We start from the raw sequence: 17,469 nt of genomic DNA, 5'->3' as shown, positions 1-17,469 counted from the left end.
ACTGTGTCCAATTCCGGGCACTGCAATTTATGGAAAATGCTGGAATGTGTCCAGCAAAGGGTGACTAAAATGATGCTTCTGGAACATGGCCATACAGCCTCGAAAACGCACAGCAACACAGTGATTCAGGCCATGAAAGCCTTCAACAACAAAATAGAGGCACACAATCACTCCAAAGAGAATCAGAAATTTACCCAAAAATACCAGACTGCTGCAATGATGGCAGAGACAAGCTTTCCTTAACATCCATCCATGGCCAATAGTTTTTGCTCTATTGTAAATACAGAAAGAATTGCTTCATTTATCTTACAGCCCGAGTTATTCATGTTTATGACAATGCTATCCAACAGGAACGTCATTGACTTTACATGCACAGAAATACACAACAAATGATTTGATGCTGAAGACAAGTTTATTAAAGATACTACCAAAATTTTGGCAAACATTCCAAAAAATTAGACTTGTAAACATAATGCTTCCCTTTTCAATTGGCAGCACTTTGAAAGAAATATATTAAGACAAAAAAAAAAAGAAAGGACAGGTATAAGTCAATTTTGTGACCAAATAACTTATGTTCCCACATGATAAAGTGATGGTTTAATTAAATTAAACCAATTAACTGCATGAAATGAAAGTTTGTGCTGTTCAATGATCACAGTATTCTATAGTTAAATACATCTTTGTTATATTCCTGACACTCAGGAAGAAAAATCTTTAAATATACATTTCATGTAGGCAATAGCTTCATTTGCATATTTCTCTTCAAAAAATACTTTTATAGCAGTTATATAAATAGGTCACCTACATGTATAATTTTATAATTTTGCCCCAAAACTATAGACTTAGTTTTTTTGTAAAGTATCAATTTTTCTTTGATAAGAAAGTTGACAAATTGTTGAAATTGAAATATTTGTCACCTAGAACACATGTGCCAGTTTCATAAGGAAAAAACTGTACTAACACTTGTCAGTTGTTTCAACATGAACGTTAGACCTATGTAAGAGTTTGCTCCGAATTGTGCATACACAAGATCACTCTCTCTCATTCTCTCTCTCATACACACACTTTATTCACAAACACTTATTTCAGATACATTAGGCCACAGAATGCATCCCATTTTTATGCAGTGGGAAGCAGCGTTGTTTATGGAGAGATGGGTTAAATACAATTCAGATAAACAACTAACGACGTAAGGCAATCATTGCAGTGGGGGTTGAAATTACAGAAATAAGGTACTGTTGTCAATAGAGAGGTGTGTATATAAACGCTATATACCACCTGTGACCCCTCCCCAAAACAATGTTTCACTTGTTTTATTTTGTGCAAATTTTTAAACTTTCCACCACTTAAGGCAAATAGTTCTGTATTAACAAGAAAAGGTGAGAAAACAGGCTTGTACTCATTCAAAACCCTTCCTCTTTTGCTACAACTTTTTTTGTTTTTTTTTTCTTTAAAATGTGCATAACTTCAGAACTAGAGAGACTGGATCCCCAGTATCCAATGGTAAAATTATCTCCATGGATAAGCAGAAGTGTTAAAAAGAAAAAAAGGACCAGGAAAAAAAGCAGCTTCAACTATGCAGGGAAGCAATAGCCTCGCGATCAACAAAAACAGCAACTCGGTCTGCTAATGAGAAGTTTCACTTTTTTTTAAACCTTAGAGCAAGTTGTGTGGAATTTTAAATAAATAATCTTTAGTTTATTCACATCTTCTGGTCCAGAGCCCTAGTGCCATGACTCTGCTTGCCGTTGGTCAAATTCACCTATAAGTCTCTTAATGTGAGCCAACTTGTTGTGAAGATATTCACATCTGCATTTTTCTTCATTGTAGTTAGGACTAGACTGAAAAATAAAACAAAGAGAAAGTGAGGTTAGCAATAAATTAATGTAATGTTTTCATTTTCAGAAAGATATATCTTGACTGATGATGTGCAAGGTAACAAAAAACATTCCCCATAACTGCCTTTTTCTGAAACCTGACTTTTAATCATTGTAGGTCATACCCAAAGGCCCATGAGCGACAGCCAAAAGGATTGATAGAAGATACTTCCGCCCACCCCTCTGTTTGAATTAACTACTAGGTAGCAAGCTCAGTCCTGGTTAGTACTTGCCTGAGAGGCAACCAATGGAAAACCACATGATGTACTGTATATACTCGAGTATACGTCAACCTGAATATATGCCGAGGGACCTAATTTTACCACAAAAACTGGGAAAACTTATTGACTCGAGTATAAGCCTAGGGTGGGAAATACAGCAGCTACTGGTAAATTTCAAAATAAAAATAGCTACTAATAAAATTACATTAACTGAGGCATACAGCTTCTCCTCCCCACACAGCAATCCAGCTGGGTTGCTGTGCCAAAAGGGGAGAAGCATGCAGCTGGTAGAAGCCCTGCAAAGGGCTTCTTTCAGCCCCATGATTTCCCGCCAGGACCCTCACTCAAGTATAAGTCAAGGGGGGCTTTTTCAGCATTAACTATGTGCTGAAAAACTAGGTTTATACTCAAGTATATACAGTAAGCTGTATTTCAAAGGAAGGAGTTGGTAAAACTAAGGATTCCTGGCTTAAATAAATCAAATTTTTGGATTAGCCATAAGTCAACAGGCATTTGGCTATCATGGCCAGAATCATTGGGTTGCTGTAAATTTTCCAGGCTGTCTGGCCAGGGTCCAGAAGCATTCTCTCCTGACGTTTTGCCCACATCTATGGCAGGCATCCTCAGAGGTTGAGGGGTCTGTTGAAAGTTCCAATAGACCCCTCAACCTCTGAGGATGCCTGCCATAGATGTGAGCAAAATGTCAAGAGAGAATACTTCTTTGAACATAGCCATACAACCCAGAAAACTTACAGCAACCCAGTCTACAGGTGGCTTGAAAGCACATACACGCACACAGTTGTCACTAGGAGAACCAAGCGTAGTTCACTGGGGGAAAAACTAACATAGAAAGCAATCTGCAGATCACCCAAGGTTCACAGTTTAAAAATATGGTGGGTCTGGACTACTCTTTCCGCAGATACAGCCATCTTGTAATTTTCTGACTGTGGCACATGACATATGGGTCACCATGCTCATGTGAACCCACAGAACGGCCAGGCCACACTTTAGTTCTTCTGCTGTCTTTAGAGCTATATGCACCGAGAGGTTGAACAGAGTTGAATTGATTCAATTTTTTAAAATCATTCTAGAGGCATAAAGTACATACAGAGAATGTTAAGTACTTGTAAATCCCAGTTGAAGAAATAAAACAATACAGTAAATGCTTCAGTTAATGTCTTGATTTTAATGACGTTTAGATAATGTTTGGATTCTACTAATGGAAAATGCAAACTTTCTATTGGCAGTAAATTATATCTTAGCTGAAATTATTTTTTAAGGCCAGAATTCTGTGTCATATAAATTTAGGGATTGAGTGGATGGGCAATCTCTTGTCTTTTCTCATTCCCTTAATCTCTAGTTAGGCCTCGAGAAGATAGCAGGAATTAAACCTCTCATCCTCTGATGCACCTAAAGTCTTTCTCAAACCATATTTCTCCAAGACCTTTTTGCATCTTTCCTCCTGTAATTCCCCGGAGGCAGTTTGGTCAGCTCTATACAGTTTGCTTTTTCACAGATCTGAGTGACAACCAAATTCCTTTAATCCTGTCTCAAAGTTCACATCACTTACTAAGTAATGTGTGCTCAGGACTAAAAATGTGATGAGAGAAACATAACCCATGCAGATGCTCTACAGAACTCTATGGAACTCCTGCTTTGGTTTTGAGCAGATTATTTGGGAGAGCACATATGGAGAGACATATGGTCAATTACAACCACAAAGTCACTGCCAACATTTTCACTGTTTACAGACCAATACTTAAAATTTTTGAATATTTGGGATAAATAATGAGGCTTGGCTGTTATTACTGCTTGATGCAGCTGGCAAGAGAACTTGGAAGAGTTCTCAGCTTGCCAGAAGTTGTTTTGAAAATGGAATTGGGATACAGGACAAAAATGTATTCAGCTCATATGGAGACTTTCAAGACTAATTGACATGAAACCTGGGCAGATGGTCTGCACTCTAACCAAATGTGTATATGAAGTAGAAGATATATTGAGGGAAGACATGATAGCCATGTATAAATATGTGAATGGATGTCCTAAGGAAGAAGGAGCAGGTTTGCTTTCTGCTGTCCTGGAGACTAGGACTTGGAGCAATGGGTTCAAATTACAGGAAAGGAGATTCGACTTGAACATTAGGAAGACTGTAAGAGCGGTTCAGCAATGGAATTCTCTGCCCCGGAGTATAATGGAGGCTTCTCCTTTGGAGGCTTTTAAACAGAGGCTGGATGGCCATCTGTTTGGGGTGCTTTGATTGTGCTATTCTTGCATTGCAGGGGGTTGGCTTGGATGGCCTGTGTCATCTTTTCCACATCTATGAGTCTATGCATTAGATCCCAGCAATTCTGAGATGAGCACAAACATCCTTCATGGGAACACATCGAACACGTTAGTTGAGGGTTATGCCACTGATGACTTTCTCAGTTTCTTGCATCAATGAAAAAGAGACCACTGATGCAACTTTCACCGAAACTCACAGACAAGTAACAGAACTGGCACTCCAAAAAAGCCTAAATGTTCATACAAGTTGAACAATTTGGATTGAAAAATAAGTTCTGTACAATATACAGTAATCCTTATTGCTGATAGGGCGAGTGGCCATGATTTAACATGGTAAGTTTAGAAGCCATTTCCCAACAGCTTCATACACTTAATAAATACGCTTCATTAAATATATTGCCTTAATATGGTTCTGAAGCTTTTTCACTAGAGGTTTAAAATCAGGTTAAGCCAGCACTAGATATTTATACTGAGGAGCTGGAGTACAGGATTTAGGCTTTTGTAATGCTAAATCCGAACTCTATAATTCTATTCTGTCAGCATAGCAAACAGTTTTATAGGTATACAGTATATAATAATTAGGTATAAACAATACAAACCTGTTTGATCTTCCGGTATTCCTTGAAAACTTCCTCATGAAGAATCTACAAAGGAAAGCAAGTACGGTTGATTATTGAGAGCTACTACGTATGGTATACTGGTCTAAGTGTTAGACTATAACTCTAGAGACCTAAATACACAATACACTCAAAATAAAACAAGAAAATTCAGGCAATATATTCCTACCTTGCTTTCCATTCTACTGAACTCTTTCCACCTTTAGCATTATAGTTAGAAAAACTCTTGACAAGCTCATACAGTTAGCGGTACAGTTAGCAACAAGGAAATCAGTCACGAAGAACAAAGGGTCGCTATTAAAGCAAAAAATAACTTCTGAACTATAAATTTTAGACCAAACAAATGTCTTCATTTGTTTGGTCTAAAATACTAGAGTTCTTTTTAACTCTGTAGTATTTTAGACCAAACAACTGTGCGGTATGAATTCAGAAGAGCTAAGTATACAGGGAACTTGGTTGAAATTAACCCATTGTGAACGTTGGTAATCTTGCTAAACCCTTTTGCTTTCAATTAAATCATTTTTCAGTCAGATTTGTTATGATTAAATCACTGGCCACACATTCATCTTACAGCAAGGCGAAGGTACAAACCTATTTTCCCCAAACTGAGATTGGTAAAGTGTGGACCTCGAGATATCCTTTGACTACAATTCCCATCAACCTTACATACTGTATATACTCAAGTATAAGTCGATCGGAAAGTAAGCGGGGCACCTAATTTTACCACAAAAAACTGGGAAAACATATTGACTCAAGTATAAGCTGATGGTGGGAAATGCAGCAGCTACTGGTAAATTTCAAAATAAAAATAGATACCAATAAAATTACATTAATTGAGGCATCAGGAGATTAAATGCTTTTGAATGTTTACATAAAACTGTAATTTAAGATAAGACTGTCCAACTCTGATTAAACCATTATTCTAACCTTCTTCAACGTAAATGTGCTTACGTATCATTCCAATAATAATAGAATAAAATAATTAATAACTGATTCGAGTATAAACTGGGGGGGGGGGCTTTTCAGCGTAAAAATAGGCTGAAAAACTCAGCTTATACTTGAGTATATACAGTAGTTTGGAATCGGAGAACATTAACTGAAACCATTTTCTGCATACGCTCTGAAACATTTTGTGGGGAAAATTCAATCCATTATTGATAAATAATTCTAAAATAAACCCCTACTGACTCAAATTTGGCCACTGAATGCAAAGTTGCTAAAGAAAAATCTTTCAGATCTCTACCATCTGGTTGAACCAAAATCTATACAGAGCAGGAATTCTTACAAGTGTTCTACAAACTGCTCTGTGTATCTTCGCTGCATCGATTTAGTGCCCATATGGTGCAGTCAAAAGATCTGAGGAAGTAGTGGGAACGTCTAATATAACGAGATTATAGGTGAGAGATATAACCCATGAAGAAAGAATTATAATGATGTCAGTGGAAGATAGAAAATAGATTTTACCTGGTACTCTTTAGATCCTGGAGAAACCAATTTACGCTGTGCATCTAGTTTCATAAATCTTCTAGTAACACTCTCCACCCTTGCATGCAAGGTTCTGTATTCATCATATTCCGCATTGAAATCTTCCTTGTAACTTTGTCGCTGTTCATATGAGACAATTGCTATATATTTTCTGTTTTAAAAATATTCAGGGAAACAAGATTTTCAATTCATACTATTTTCATTTTTAAAAGGTGTATTGCTCTATTTTAACATCCTAACCTTTTATTTGTTCAGCTCCACTACTAATCTGGCATTCCATGTCATATGCAGAATCATATTATTCTTACCATCTAATTGTCGTCACACAGGCTTAATTTAATGTAACGTGTCTATTTTGTTCAAGAGTTCACAAACACCATACACAAGCACCAAAGGTTGGGTGCTGCATTTGCCCATCACGGAGCTCTGGAGGGCTGACACTCCCTTGTTTCAAAATATTTTTTGGCCAACTAAGTCAAACTCAGCCTGTTTGGCACTGCTGCCTAAAACAACTGGACAGAAATGTGACAAAATTGCTTTCAAAGCCTACTTTGAAAAAAATATGGGTACTGGGGGCTTCAAAGGCAGCCTTTGGGACTCTAGTTTCCCTGTCATGCTGTAAGGTGAGGAGATTTAATACAGAAGCATAGACTAATAAAATTAAAAAAACCAGATGATTTAAAAATCTGTCTATATTTCATTAGTGTATTTCATAAAGGTAAAACAAGTAACCTACCATGCTTTCTCACAGTTAGTAACTCATACATATGCTGGACTAAGAAAGTTAACCATCCACTTGAGCGGCTAAGGCTTAAGGACCACTTAAAGCTTCAAAGAAGCTCTAGTCTTATCAAGAGGAAGACACACATTGCTCCTCTGCTCCTGACTGATTCAGAAAAGGAAATATTGCACTTATTCAAGCGTCTTGCTGTACTGGATTACCGTAAAATAGAAGAAACAGTATTCTAAATCTGCCCTTTGATTTCTGATTGTCTCAACTTGGATCCCCATACTTTATGACAGGGCTTGGAAGTAGTGAGTTATACTGTTATTGCTGGAGGTTATTGCCCATTTCTCTACACTTACATCCCAAGATATTGTTAAATTTGGTCTTTGCATCTTTCCTCAGCAACTTGAAAGCTAGTTACTTATTTAAATGACTCCATTTTTTCTTTCTTGCCACCTCTTGTCACCCAGAACATTTCTTTAAGGACACATCCCCTTTTTCTATGATACTACTTCTCAAAAATGACTTTTTTCTTCTGTCAAAGCTCCCTATTATCAATGCGCTACCTGTAAATAAACTAAATGTAGAAGGCTGGCACTGTTTGGAGAAAATGCACTTCCTCCAAACATTTAAACATTTAATTGTTTCCTGTAGTTGCTGGCATTTACGGTATTTCAGGAAAGCAACTGTAAGCTACACCTGCAAATAAATTTACTCAAGTGCAAGATACAATTTCATCAGATTGTACTGCACAAAAGAGAGACCAAATAAAATAAAACAGGGGCACTATGCTAACTGATATACTAGACATGTACAGACAGGGTGATTCCAGAGACAAGGGTCATGTGAACATGATTAAGAATTGCGCTATCACTGCTGGGTTGTAAGAGAACAAATGAGAACTGCTGGTTAAAGTGTCAGCACTCTAATTCAAAACATTCTGAAGCACAGACTGCTCTTTCCACCAAGCATTGATTTTTAGGTTTACTGCACACATTAAGATTCCCAGCCTCCGGTGGTGGTAAAAGGAAGTCATTTGTAATACACTAGCACCAAGAGGCTTTTGAGAGGCGCTTTTTTTTTGCTGGCCTTTGAGAAACCATTTGAAACAGGACATATTAAACATTAGCAAGTGGGTGTTTTAGCATTGTTTTTCTGTAGAAGTTCACTATCAGCACTAAACTAATTTGATAATTAGTTTAAAAGAAATCTAGAGATAGATTTGCACCTGTGGAAGCTCGGTATAATGCAAGAGAGTTTTCTATATACTGTTCACTGGGAAATTTATTTATTTATTTTATTTACATTATTTCTATCCCGCCCATTTCAGCCCAAAGGCGACTCAGAGTGGAAAATCTAATACTAGTATCATCAGCATGGGTGGTTGAACTGGTCGAGTGTTTAAAAAGCCCTTTAAGTGTATGACTCTGGGGGTGGTGCTCATCTCCATTTTTAAGCCAAAGAGCCGGCATTGTCCATAAATGCCTCCAAGGTCGGCATGACTACATGGGCACCGTTACCTTCCTGCCAAAGCGGTACCTATTGATCTACTCACATTAACATGTTTTCAAACTGCTAGGTTGGCAGAAGCTGGGACTAAGCGCTTTACCATCTCCTAAGTATTGCATTCATTTTTAAAGTAAATTCTTGGAACTTTTGTCTAAAATTTCAATGATTTAAAGTCCACAGGGAGTTTTGCTATCATAATCCAACTTTTCATGTTTTTAAAGACAAGACAAGCTTGCCCTGTCCAAAGAAACTCCCTTCCTCATACAGCGCACAAGCTAACTGGAGCCTTTTTCTTGTACTGGTAGCTGTATGTCTGCTATATTCCTTCTCCATTCTCATTATCCCCAGTCTCATTCCAACTCCTTACCACTTACTCTGATTATTAAGGATTACCATATAATTTTGTCTGACATTAGAGCCATCATCAGGTGAGAGATACCACTGTTATTAAATGTCACATGGACTGCTACAGACAAAGTGAACAACAGCAAGATAAAATGTTTTTGAGGGGAGCATGTGAATGTTAAATATTATTAAAACACTGCAAACACCCAGCACTAATGACAGAAATGACAGAAAGTGAGAGATGCTTGTCAAAGTAAGCTCCGGTACATCCAAATCAGAGTTGTACAGTGTCAAGGAGCTATGTGAGATTGCTTGGTATTAATATTTTAAAATTGTTATTTTTTTGCACTATAAGTTCTTCTGAGTATGGCTTGTCTAGCAGAAAAAGGTGGATGTGAATACTACCACCAGTATACAAATAAATGTGAATATTTCCTACTTGCCACATTGTCGGCAAGAGAGAACTGGAAGCAATTAGCTATTTCACAATGGAATAAAGAGACCCAGAAGGCCCCACAGCAAATATTTAGAAATGTCTTAGATTTGTACTATTTCAACTGAAGGGGAAAGTTACTCTTTCAAAAATGTCTGAAAGAATAATCACTATAGCAAGATAATGTTAGGGAAAAATTATCCTAAAATATACCGCAGAGCACCCAAAAATCATACAGGATGCTTGAAGTTGAGCATTAGTTCACAGCAAGCAAAGCATGATGTGCCGATGGATGTGACTGTAAAGAATTCAGAGTTTAGGAGACAGACATGCAGAGTCCAGTCTTAAAAATCACAAAAGGCTTATTTACAGAGATAAGAATAATAACCAAATTTCTTAATAGTTAAAGAACTGGATCTGAGCTACTCTAACATCCATCTCTTCTAAGGTTCAAAGAGAAGGGAAAATTACAAATCACTACATCTCTCCTGACACACAAAAAGAGAGAGATCTCAAAGCACACAGCATATATTCAAGATATAAAAGGAGAAAGTCATGTTCAAAGGGCTCGCAGTAGAAAAGTATCCATTCTACTCAACCAATCAGAATGAGAGCAGAAACAGAGAGGAGAGAAGAAATTAGATACATTCCAACTGTCAAACAGGAGACATGGAGGAAGAGAATTCCCTAAACTAACTAACTGCTCCTCATTGAGGACTTAAGACTTGGGCAGTGTGGAGTTGAATTCCAACGGAGAGAAGATGGTAGTATCCACATACACCTTTGTCTGTTAGATAAGCCATCCAAGAAATATTGATATTCTTACTGTTTTATTATGAAAATACTAAAAGTAAAGAAAAACATTAACTACAGGGTTAGTCAAAATGCATAGGCCAATAAGCCATTGTACATTCTCAAGTTCTGTCTGAAGTGACACTAACATAAAATATTTTCTCAGCAGAGCATGAGGGGGTGATTAGCATTTAATTTATTTGGAACATAAGCAACAGTACTATGTTTTAGTGTATCTTTCCCATTTCTAAGCCTTGTAACTTCCAAACTCTGAAAGTATTTGAGAAACACTAAATATACTGTTTCACACTACCCCATCTACCTTTCTTTAGCAGTATCCTACTTACACAAAGTAGTCCGGTAGTTCACTTGTTGACAAAGGATCTGTGGAGGCAGTGCAAGTCTCTTTAACACCTATAAGGAAGATTTAACAGTTTTACCATTTGTTCCTAGCGAACCGGATTTGATTTGCAAGTGTGTGTTTTTCTATGGATTTGTTTTAAGAGACAGTTAGAAGTACAGCAAACCAATGAACATTTCTGACAAATTCCAAACAATCCACAGCAGGAAGATAAAATGCAGAGGCAACATCAGATTACATACAATAAAAGCAATTTAGTTTTAACCCAAGGTCAGTTGTGCATTATTTCAGGACAAGTCAGGGCATCTGCACACCAATTCAAGAACTTTTGCAGCAGATGTTGGCAGACAATAGGCGATGGGAGTTTTATATCAACATCCAGCTTTCATTAGAATGCAATAAAAGACAATGGGGTGGAATGCCAAGCCCCTTTTTCTTTCTATTCATTTGCCCCTTTCATCAGCCACTCAGACTTGTAGACATGCATATATTATTATGGATTTTATTTAAAAATACAATGTAGTAAAATCCATAAAATAAGATAAACTGCAATGAATTTGATTGTACCTCTTAGTATCAGCATAGTAGGAATAAAAACACTGGCTTGGATTTTAAAGTACATCTTGCATGAATAGAAGAGATGAAACCCAAGGGATGAGTGCATTTCTGTGTATTTTGCTGTATTACATACATTGATAAGATCTCTCTTTCCTAATTTGGTAGATGCTAAAACATTCTGAAGACCCTTGAAATTACTTTAAATTTCTAATTAACGCAAAACATGTCCCCCCTTTTCTAACCTGGACTTTTGTTCCTGTGTTAACAAGCAAGGGGATCTTTATTATCAGCCTGTGCTGCTAAACAAAGCAGATTCAAGCTGACTGAAGCCCCAACTAAGACAACCATGTCATAAGCCTCAGTGAATTGGAAATCTATTAAATCCAGTCAGCAGTATGCTTGAGCAGGGATTTGTTCACAAAGCTGTAAATCAACATTTCAGTTAACTCTGGAGAGTTTTATAATGGCTCACAGCAAAATTTGGTTCTAGGAAGTGTGATACAAACTTTTAAAATATTGTATTGCGATTGTAAAATACTGATTTTAATAACAGTGGTTTATTTTGAACACTTCTTACAATTTCTGGTGTCAAGTTCTTCTGGTCTCATGTCAGAGAAGGTAAGAAACAGGTGGTCAGTTTTTAGCACAAGAAATTTAGGGGCACTCAAAAACTGTAATTACAACTATGGAATTGAAAGCTAAATGCAATGTTCTGTGTAGTACAAGGACTTTTTACTGCCTTGTTTCATACCATGAGTGTATTTTTTTTTAAAAAAATCTTCCTCACTCCAAATCTCCATGTTGCCAAGGAACCAGCTCAAAGGGTTGGAAACCCCTTTCTCTGTTTTTAGGATGCAGGGGGTCAGCTGGACAAAGAGCTATTGCTTCTCTTCTGATTCCACTGTGAACGGCTTCAATTAATAGAAATACCCTATAAGCTCCTGCCCTCAGTGTTTCATATGGTCTGTATATTATAGAGACGTCAAACTGAACATATGAAAAATGTATTGAATGGAAAAACGACACATCTCTGCAAAGAATCTAGCGTATCAATTGATCACATTTTTTCAATTCCTAAGGCTACTCAAACTTTGTAGATCATCGTACAATGAATTTACTTACTACCATTAATTTCAGTATTATTCTAACTCTATTACTTATAGGATAAAATAGAAAGAAATGAATACCAATACTGCTGATCTGAGTAATAAGATAAAGCAAATGTGATTGTCATTTATTGTTATTTGGCTTGGCAGGACTTACTACATCCCATGAATGTCCAATATTGAAATTTCTTTACAATAAACTGAGTAAAAAACCTTAGAAAAGGGCTGTTCCCATGAACACAATAGCACCACACACAGTTAGCACTATCCCGACACACCACCAAATTATCCTGGTGGCACAAACTGAAGGACATTTTTACTCTTATTCATTTCTCATTTATAATACAGTATACATTCTCTGCACGACAGAAAAAAAACAAGGGAAGAGATTAACAAGGGAGGGTGCCATATGCAGCTCACATGGTTGCCTGATCCTGCCTTAGAAAAACAAGTTTACAAAGATGTAGTTCAGACAACTAAAGAAACTGTTTGGATGAAAGATCAGCATATGTTCATAAATGTTCTTCATATGTGCTCATATCTGATGTTCATACAGCTCTGAATTTTTGACACCTGCCTTCAAACTGAGGCAAATGTAAGAGACAAGGCCACATTCCTGTATTATCAGTAATGTGCCTTTGTCCTGACACACCATTTCTATGAGCTTGGTCCCATCCTACACAGGTAACAAGAATGCCTACTTACTGGAGCAGAGAGGGTCAGAAACTTCCTCATCTGTACCTTGTGTTTCCTGAAACACTGAGTCACTACAGAATGCAAATAACCCACATGCCACAGTAACAATCTGGCCCAGTTGCCATGATTATTCAAAGCCAACAGCAATAACATTACCTTCACTTAGTTTCTGACAGGAATTCTTCAGCTTGGAAATATCTTTGCTTTCACAGTCTTTCTCTATTTCTGCAGCATTCTCAATGTTGTGGTCTTTGATTTGGTCCTTCTCCTTATGCTTCTTTGACTTTTTCTTGGACTTTTTGTGCAACACTGAATGTTTCTCATCTGCAGTCTTTGGGCACACTGACAGAGCTTCAGCAGGTGCTGAGATTTCCAGTGGAGTCCTAGAAGTATATTTTTGATGCTGGTCCTCATACATGCTCCCATTCTGACTCAAAGTGTCAACAGGCAGGTCTTGCGTGCCCCGGCCTTCAGGAGTGCTGGGGGAATTGGAGTTAGAATTGACAGTCTGAGGAGGGTTTGAAGCAGGGAGGCAAGTGGGAGGGAGCGGAGGAGCAGCCAGCGTTGCAGCAACTGCAGGGGGAGGTGGTTGCTGAGAAGCTTCAGCATTTTTTTCACCGGAAGCAGTCAAGTGCCCATTTAGTGTTGGTTGAACTCTATTGGTAAGGTGAGATATCCTTGGTTTTTTAATCATTAAAGGATCGATAAAGTCAGAATCCAAAAGCCGTTTCTACAATAAAGTGAGGCATATACAACTGTTAAAAAGAGCTAATTTGTCAAGTGTAAATTATCTCGAACTATGTTAAGTACTATACAAATGTTTTCTGCACTGTAATACAATTTCAAGCCTGTGTGCATTTCAAATGCACAGCACCATGTCTCTGTAAGGCGATACCTCCTTTCTTTACAAAGCAAAAATGATTTACAGTACATTGTCATAATCCGGATGTCCATGTAACAGACATGATAGCCATGGAGTAGGAAAATCCTCCTGAGATACTATTGTACTATTTGTTTACAAAGAAGTTTTCTTGGTTTTGTTTCTCTTGTTTACATAACATTGTGACCTGAATCAGAACAAACAGCCCCACCCCTCACAGGGCCAGCACTTCAAAAAGTTTTACTCCACCATTCAGATGAAAGTTCATTATGTTATTTACTCTATGAATAGACCAGCTGGGTGTAAATCAAACTTCTAGTCTTAACTACAGCAGACACACTGCATCAGCTGCTAAATGGTAAACCAGCATTTATGCAAACCTGTTAGTTCAACTGATCTACTTTATCTGGATTAGTAATTGGATTTAGATTCCGCTGTCCTCCAGACTACACTTCTCGTCAGCTGAAGCCAGATAGCGTATGGCCAGGAATGTGTTCTTTTCTCTTCAATTTTAATGTATCTCTGTGAATAGGCTTTTCTCCTTTCTGCATGGCAGGGCCAGCCATGCTGAGCTGGATAGGAATATTGCAATATTGGTTTGTGAAGACCAGTCCTAATGCCATTCTCCCTTGGGAGATTTTTTTTTTTACTTTTAAAAAAAACCTGTCGTTGTACACCTTCAGTAACTTCTGGCTTACGATGATCCCAAGGTGGACCTATCACAGGTTTTCTTGGCAACATTTTTTTTACAGGGCAAGGCTTTTCCATGTCTTCCTAAGAGACTGAAAGAACATGACTTGCCTCTGGTCAATTAATAGGTTTTCCATGACTGAGCAGTGTCTTAGTCTAACATTCAGACCACTATACTGCACTAGCTCTGAATACATGCAAAAAACATGCTAATAAACTCAAGCTGCATGCTGTTGTGCGAAATCAGCAATTCCAGAGAAAACTGCAGATCCTATTTTGAAATTGCAATGTTTTAGTGATTTGGTGGTTCAGGGCTGCCAAACTGGAAATACAATCTATGCCAGGTGCATGTGAGCTCAAGTAGCTGAATGGGTTGCATCCCAAGCCTGACTCATATCAATAAGCACACAGATTTCCACATAATCTGTTAATACAACTCTATAGGTTAGACCTCAAACATCCACAACATAATATTTTCTTTTCAGAGTATATCAGAAGTGCCTAAGACATACAATACTAGTATATATCGAAACTATACACACACACACACATATCTATATGTAATGTTTTTGTTTTGATATACATTGCAACCAAATGTAACTAATGTTCTCAAAAACCTCTAATAAAAAGGAGACAATGTTTTATTTCAAAATGAAATACCTATTTTTTAACCAGTGACAGCTATAATGCAGTAATGATGTATCTGCTCATCACGCTAAGAAATTCAGTGTTTATTGATGGGCTAGAAATAGACCAAACAACATACTACAACAAGAGACCCTGGGTGTATAAAAAGGATGGAATTCCACATCTAATCTCTCCCATTTTTCTGTAGTACCAATGTATCAACAAGCCCTCCCTGTAAAGTACTGACAATCATGAGAATAGGACTAGTTCTGGTGCTTTCTAGCATAGGCCACAAAGGAGCTTTGGGACATTGCCAACTTGTTGCTTTATTTTATCCTATTTTTAGGTTATTGAATCTTGTAGCTGAAAGGCTTCCTCATAGTAGTAGGGAAAAGTGAGAAATGAGAATCAAAATGAAAAAAGTCCAATAAAAAAAGAAGATGACTCATAATTTAGTATCTATAGCAAACTAGGCAACTATTGAAGGCTGGGGGGCTAAACCCACACTACACACCACTCTGAAAATTGGAAACGTTTTTTGACCCCTGGGGGTCAAAAGTGCCAAGCAGGGGCTGTATGCAGTCCACAGGCCACACTTTCCCCACCCCTGATATGGGGAACAGAAACTTTTGAGCTTTGACAATGAATAAAGTCTAATGCAGAATTACATAATTTATATTCAAGCTGAAGTTAATTCTGGGTTGTTGTAGTTTTTTTGGGCTGTATGGTCATGTTGTAGAAACATTCTCTCCTGACATTTCACCTGCGTCTGTGGCAGGCATCCTCACAGATGTAGGTGAAACGTCAGGAGAGAATGCTTCTAGAACATGGCCATACAGCCTGAAAAACCTACAACAACCCAGAGATTCCGGCCATGAAAGCCTTCGACAATATATTGAAGGTTTTTCAATGTATGTTTCAAAGCATGTATCTGCTCATGAGATGCAACTCTCCTCCACTAATTCATACACATCAACATTTCACATGTGGGGTGTTACTGCATGATACAAATAGTGACAAATGAAATACCTGAGAAGGAGAAGCAGCCTCTTTAATAGTACTGACAGGAGAATCCAAATGACCGGTGCTGGTTGCATTCTGAGATGAATTCAGTTTTCTGTAAAGATCATCCACATGCCAGATTACAAGAAAATCAAGTTAATGATATTCTAGCAGATCTTACTGTCTATTGGAAGTAAATGAATTTTCTCTTTGTAGTCTAAAACAAACTTACCGAGAAAGTATTAATTCCAGTGACTGCCTATCTATTTCATTGTATCCAGGCCAGTCTTTCTGAACTTCCTTATAAACATGTTCTTTTAGTGTGTAAGAGTTGTCCTTTGGATTCAAATTGGCTACCTATGGATACAAGGAAAGATACAAAGAGTAGCCATTATAAGCAACATAACTGCACTTGAAATATAACACATTCAGTATACTTGCTGAACACATTCTTGATTTTTAATGAATTAATCCTTATAGCCTTTGTGGCCAATTTTAAAGCTCAAATTGTCACTCTTCAATTTATCAGAACATTTACAACAAACCATTATAAGAATATAAAATTAATAAATACTAAATATCACTATACATTATCAGTAAGACAGCAGCAGAAATAAGTTAGCCAGCTGAGCTCAAGCATTTATAAAATACAAAGTTTCATTCTGATAAGCTTCAAACAATTGGATTTGGCAGATTTTTCTTTGGGGGGATGTCACCATGGAAAAGTCCCTGACTGATCTTAACACCGGTTGTTAATTATGTTTTGTTTGGCAATCTTATGACAGGGGAGGTAATTAGGAAAGGGTAAAGGAATGTGTTGTTGATGGCTTTCATGACCAGAATCACTGAGTTGCTGTGAGTTTTCTGGGCTGTATGGCCATGTGGCAGAAGCATTCTCTCTTGACGTTTCACCCACATTTATGGCAGGTATCCTCAGAGGGTGTGAGGTCTATTGGAAAAGTAGGCAGGTGGGGTTTATATATCTGTGGAAAGTCCAGGATGGGAGAAAGAACTCTTGTTTTTGGAGGCAAGTGTGAATGTTGCAACTGGCCACCTTGATTGGCACTGCATGGCCTTGCAGCTTCAAAGCCTGGCTGCTTCTGCCTGGCAGAATCCTTTGTTGGAAGGTGTTAGCTGGCTCTGATTGTTTCCTGTCTGGAATTTCCCTGTTTTCTGAGTATTGTTCTTTATTTACTGTCCTGACTTGAAAGTTGTTTAATATTGGTAGCCAGATTTTGTCCAGTATTAAAAAAAAACTTT

At 37.6% G+C, this 17,469-nt stretch overlaps 1 protein-coding gene across 1 annotated transcript in view; it reads right to left on the bottom strand.

The window, feature by feature from the left end:
- Window positions 1-393: 393 nt before the first annotated feature.
- The window catches only part of ELL2 (elongation factor for RNA polymerase II 2), a 46,240-nt gene continuing 29,164 nt past the window's right edge, over window positions 394-17,469 (bottom strand). The window contains exons 6-12 of the mRNA XM_060761810.2: window positions 16,442-16,566; window positions 16,237-16,324; window positions 13,167-13,740; window positions 10,637-10,703; window positions 6,463-6,634; window positions 4,981-5,025; window positions 394-1,841 (exon numbers count right to left, since the gene is read on the bottom strand). Of these exons, the coding sequence (XP_060617793.1) occupies window positions 1,725-1,841; window positions 4,981-5,025; window positions 6,463-6,634; window positions 10,637-10,703; window positions 13,167-13,740; window positions 16,237-16,324; window positions 16,442-16,566 (1,188 nt within the window). The 3' untranslated portion in view covers window positions 394-1,724. The remainder of the gene's footprint in view (window positions 1,842-4,980; window positions 5,026-6,462; window positions 6,635-10,636; window positions 10,704-13,166; window positions 13,741-16,236; window positions 16,325-16,441; window positions 16,567-17,469) is intronic.

The sequence above is a fragment of the Anolis sagrei genome, chromosome 2 (assembly GCF_037176765.1).
Source record: "Anolis sagrei isolate rAnoSag1 chromosome 2, rAnoSag1.mat, whole genome shotgun sequence".
NCBI classification, from domain to species: Eukaryota; Metazoa; Chordata; class Lepidosauria; order Squamata; family Dactyloidae; genus Anolis; species Anolis sagrei.
The sequence above is the reverse complement of the archived record's forward strand: the minus strand, read 5'-3'. Positions and strand labels throughout refer to the sequence as shown.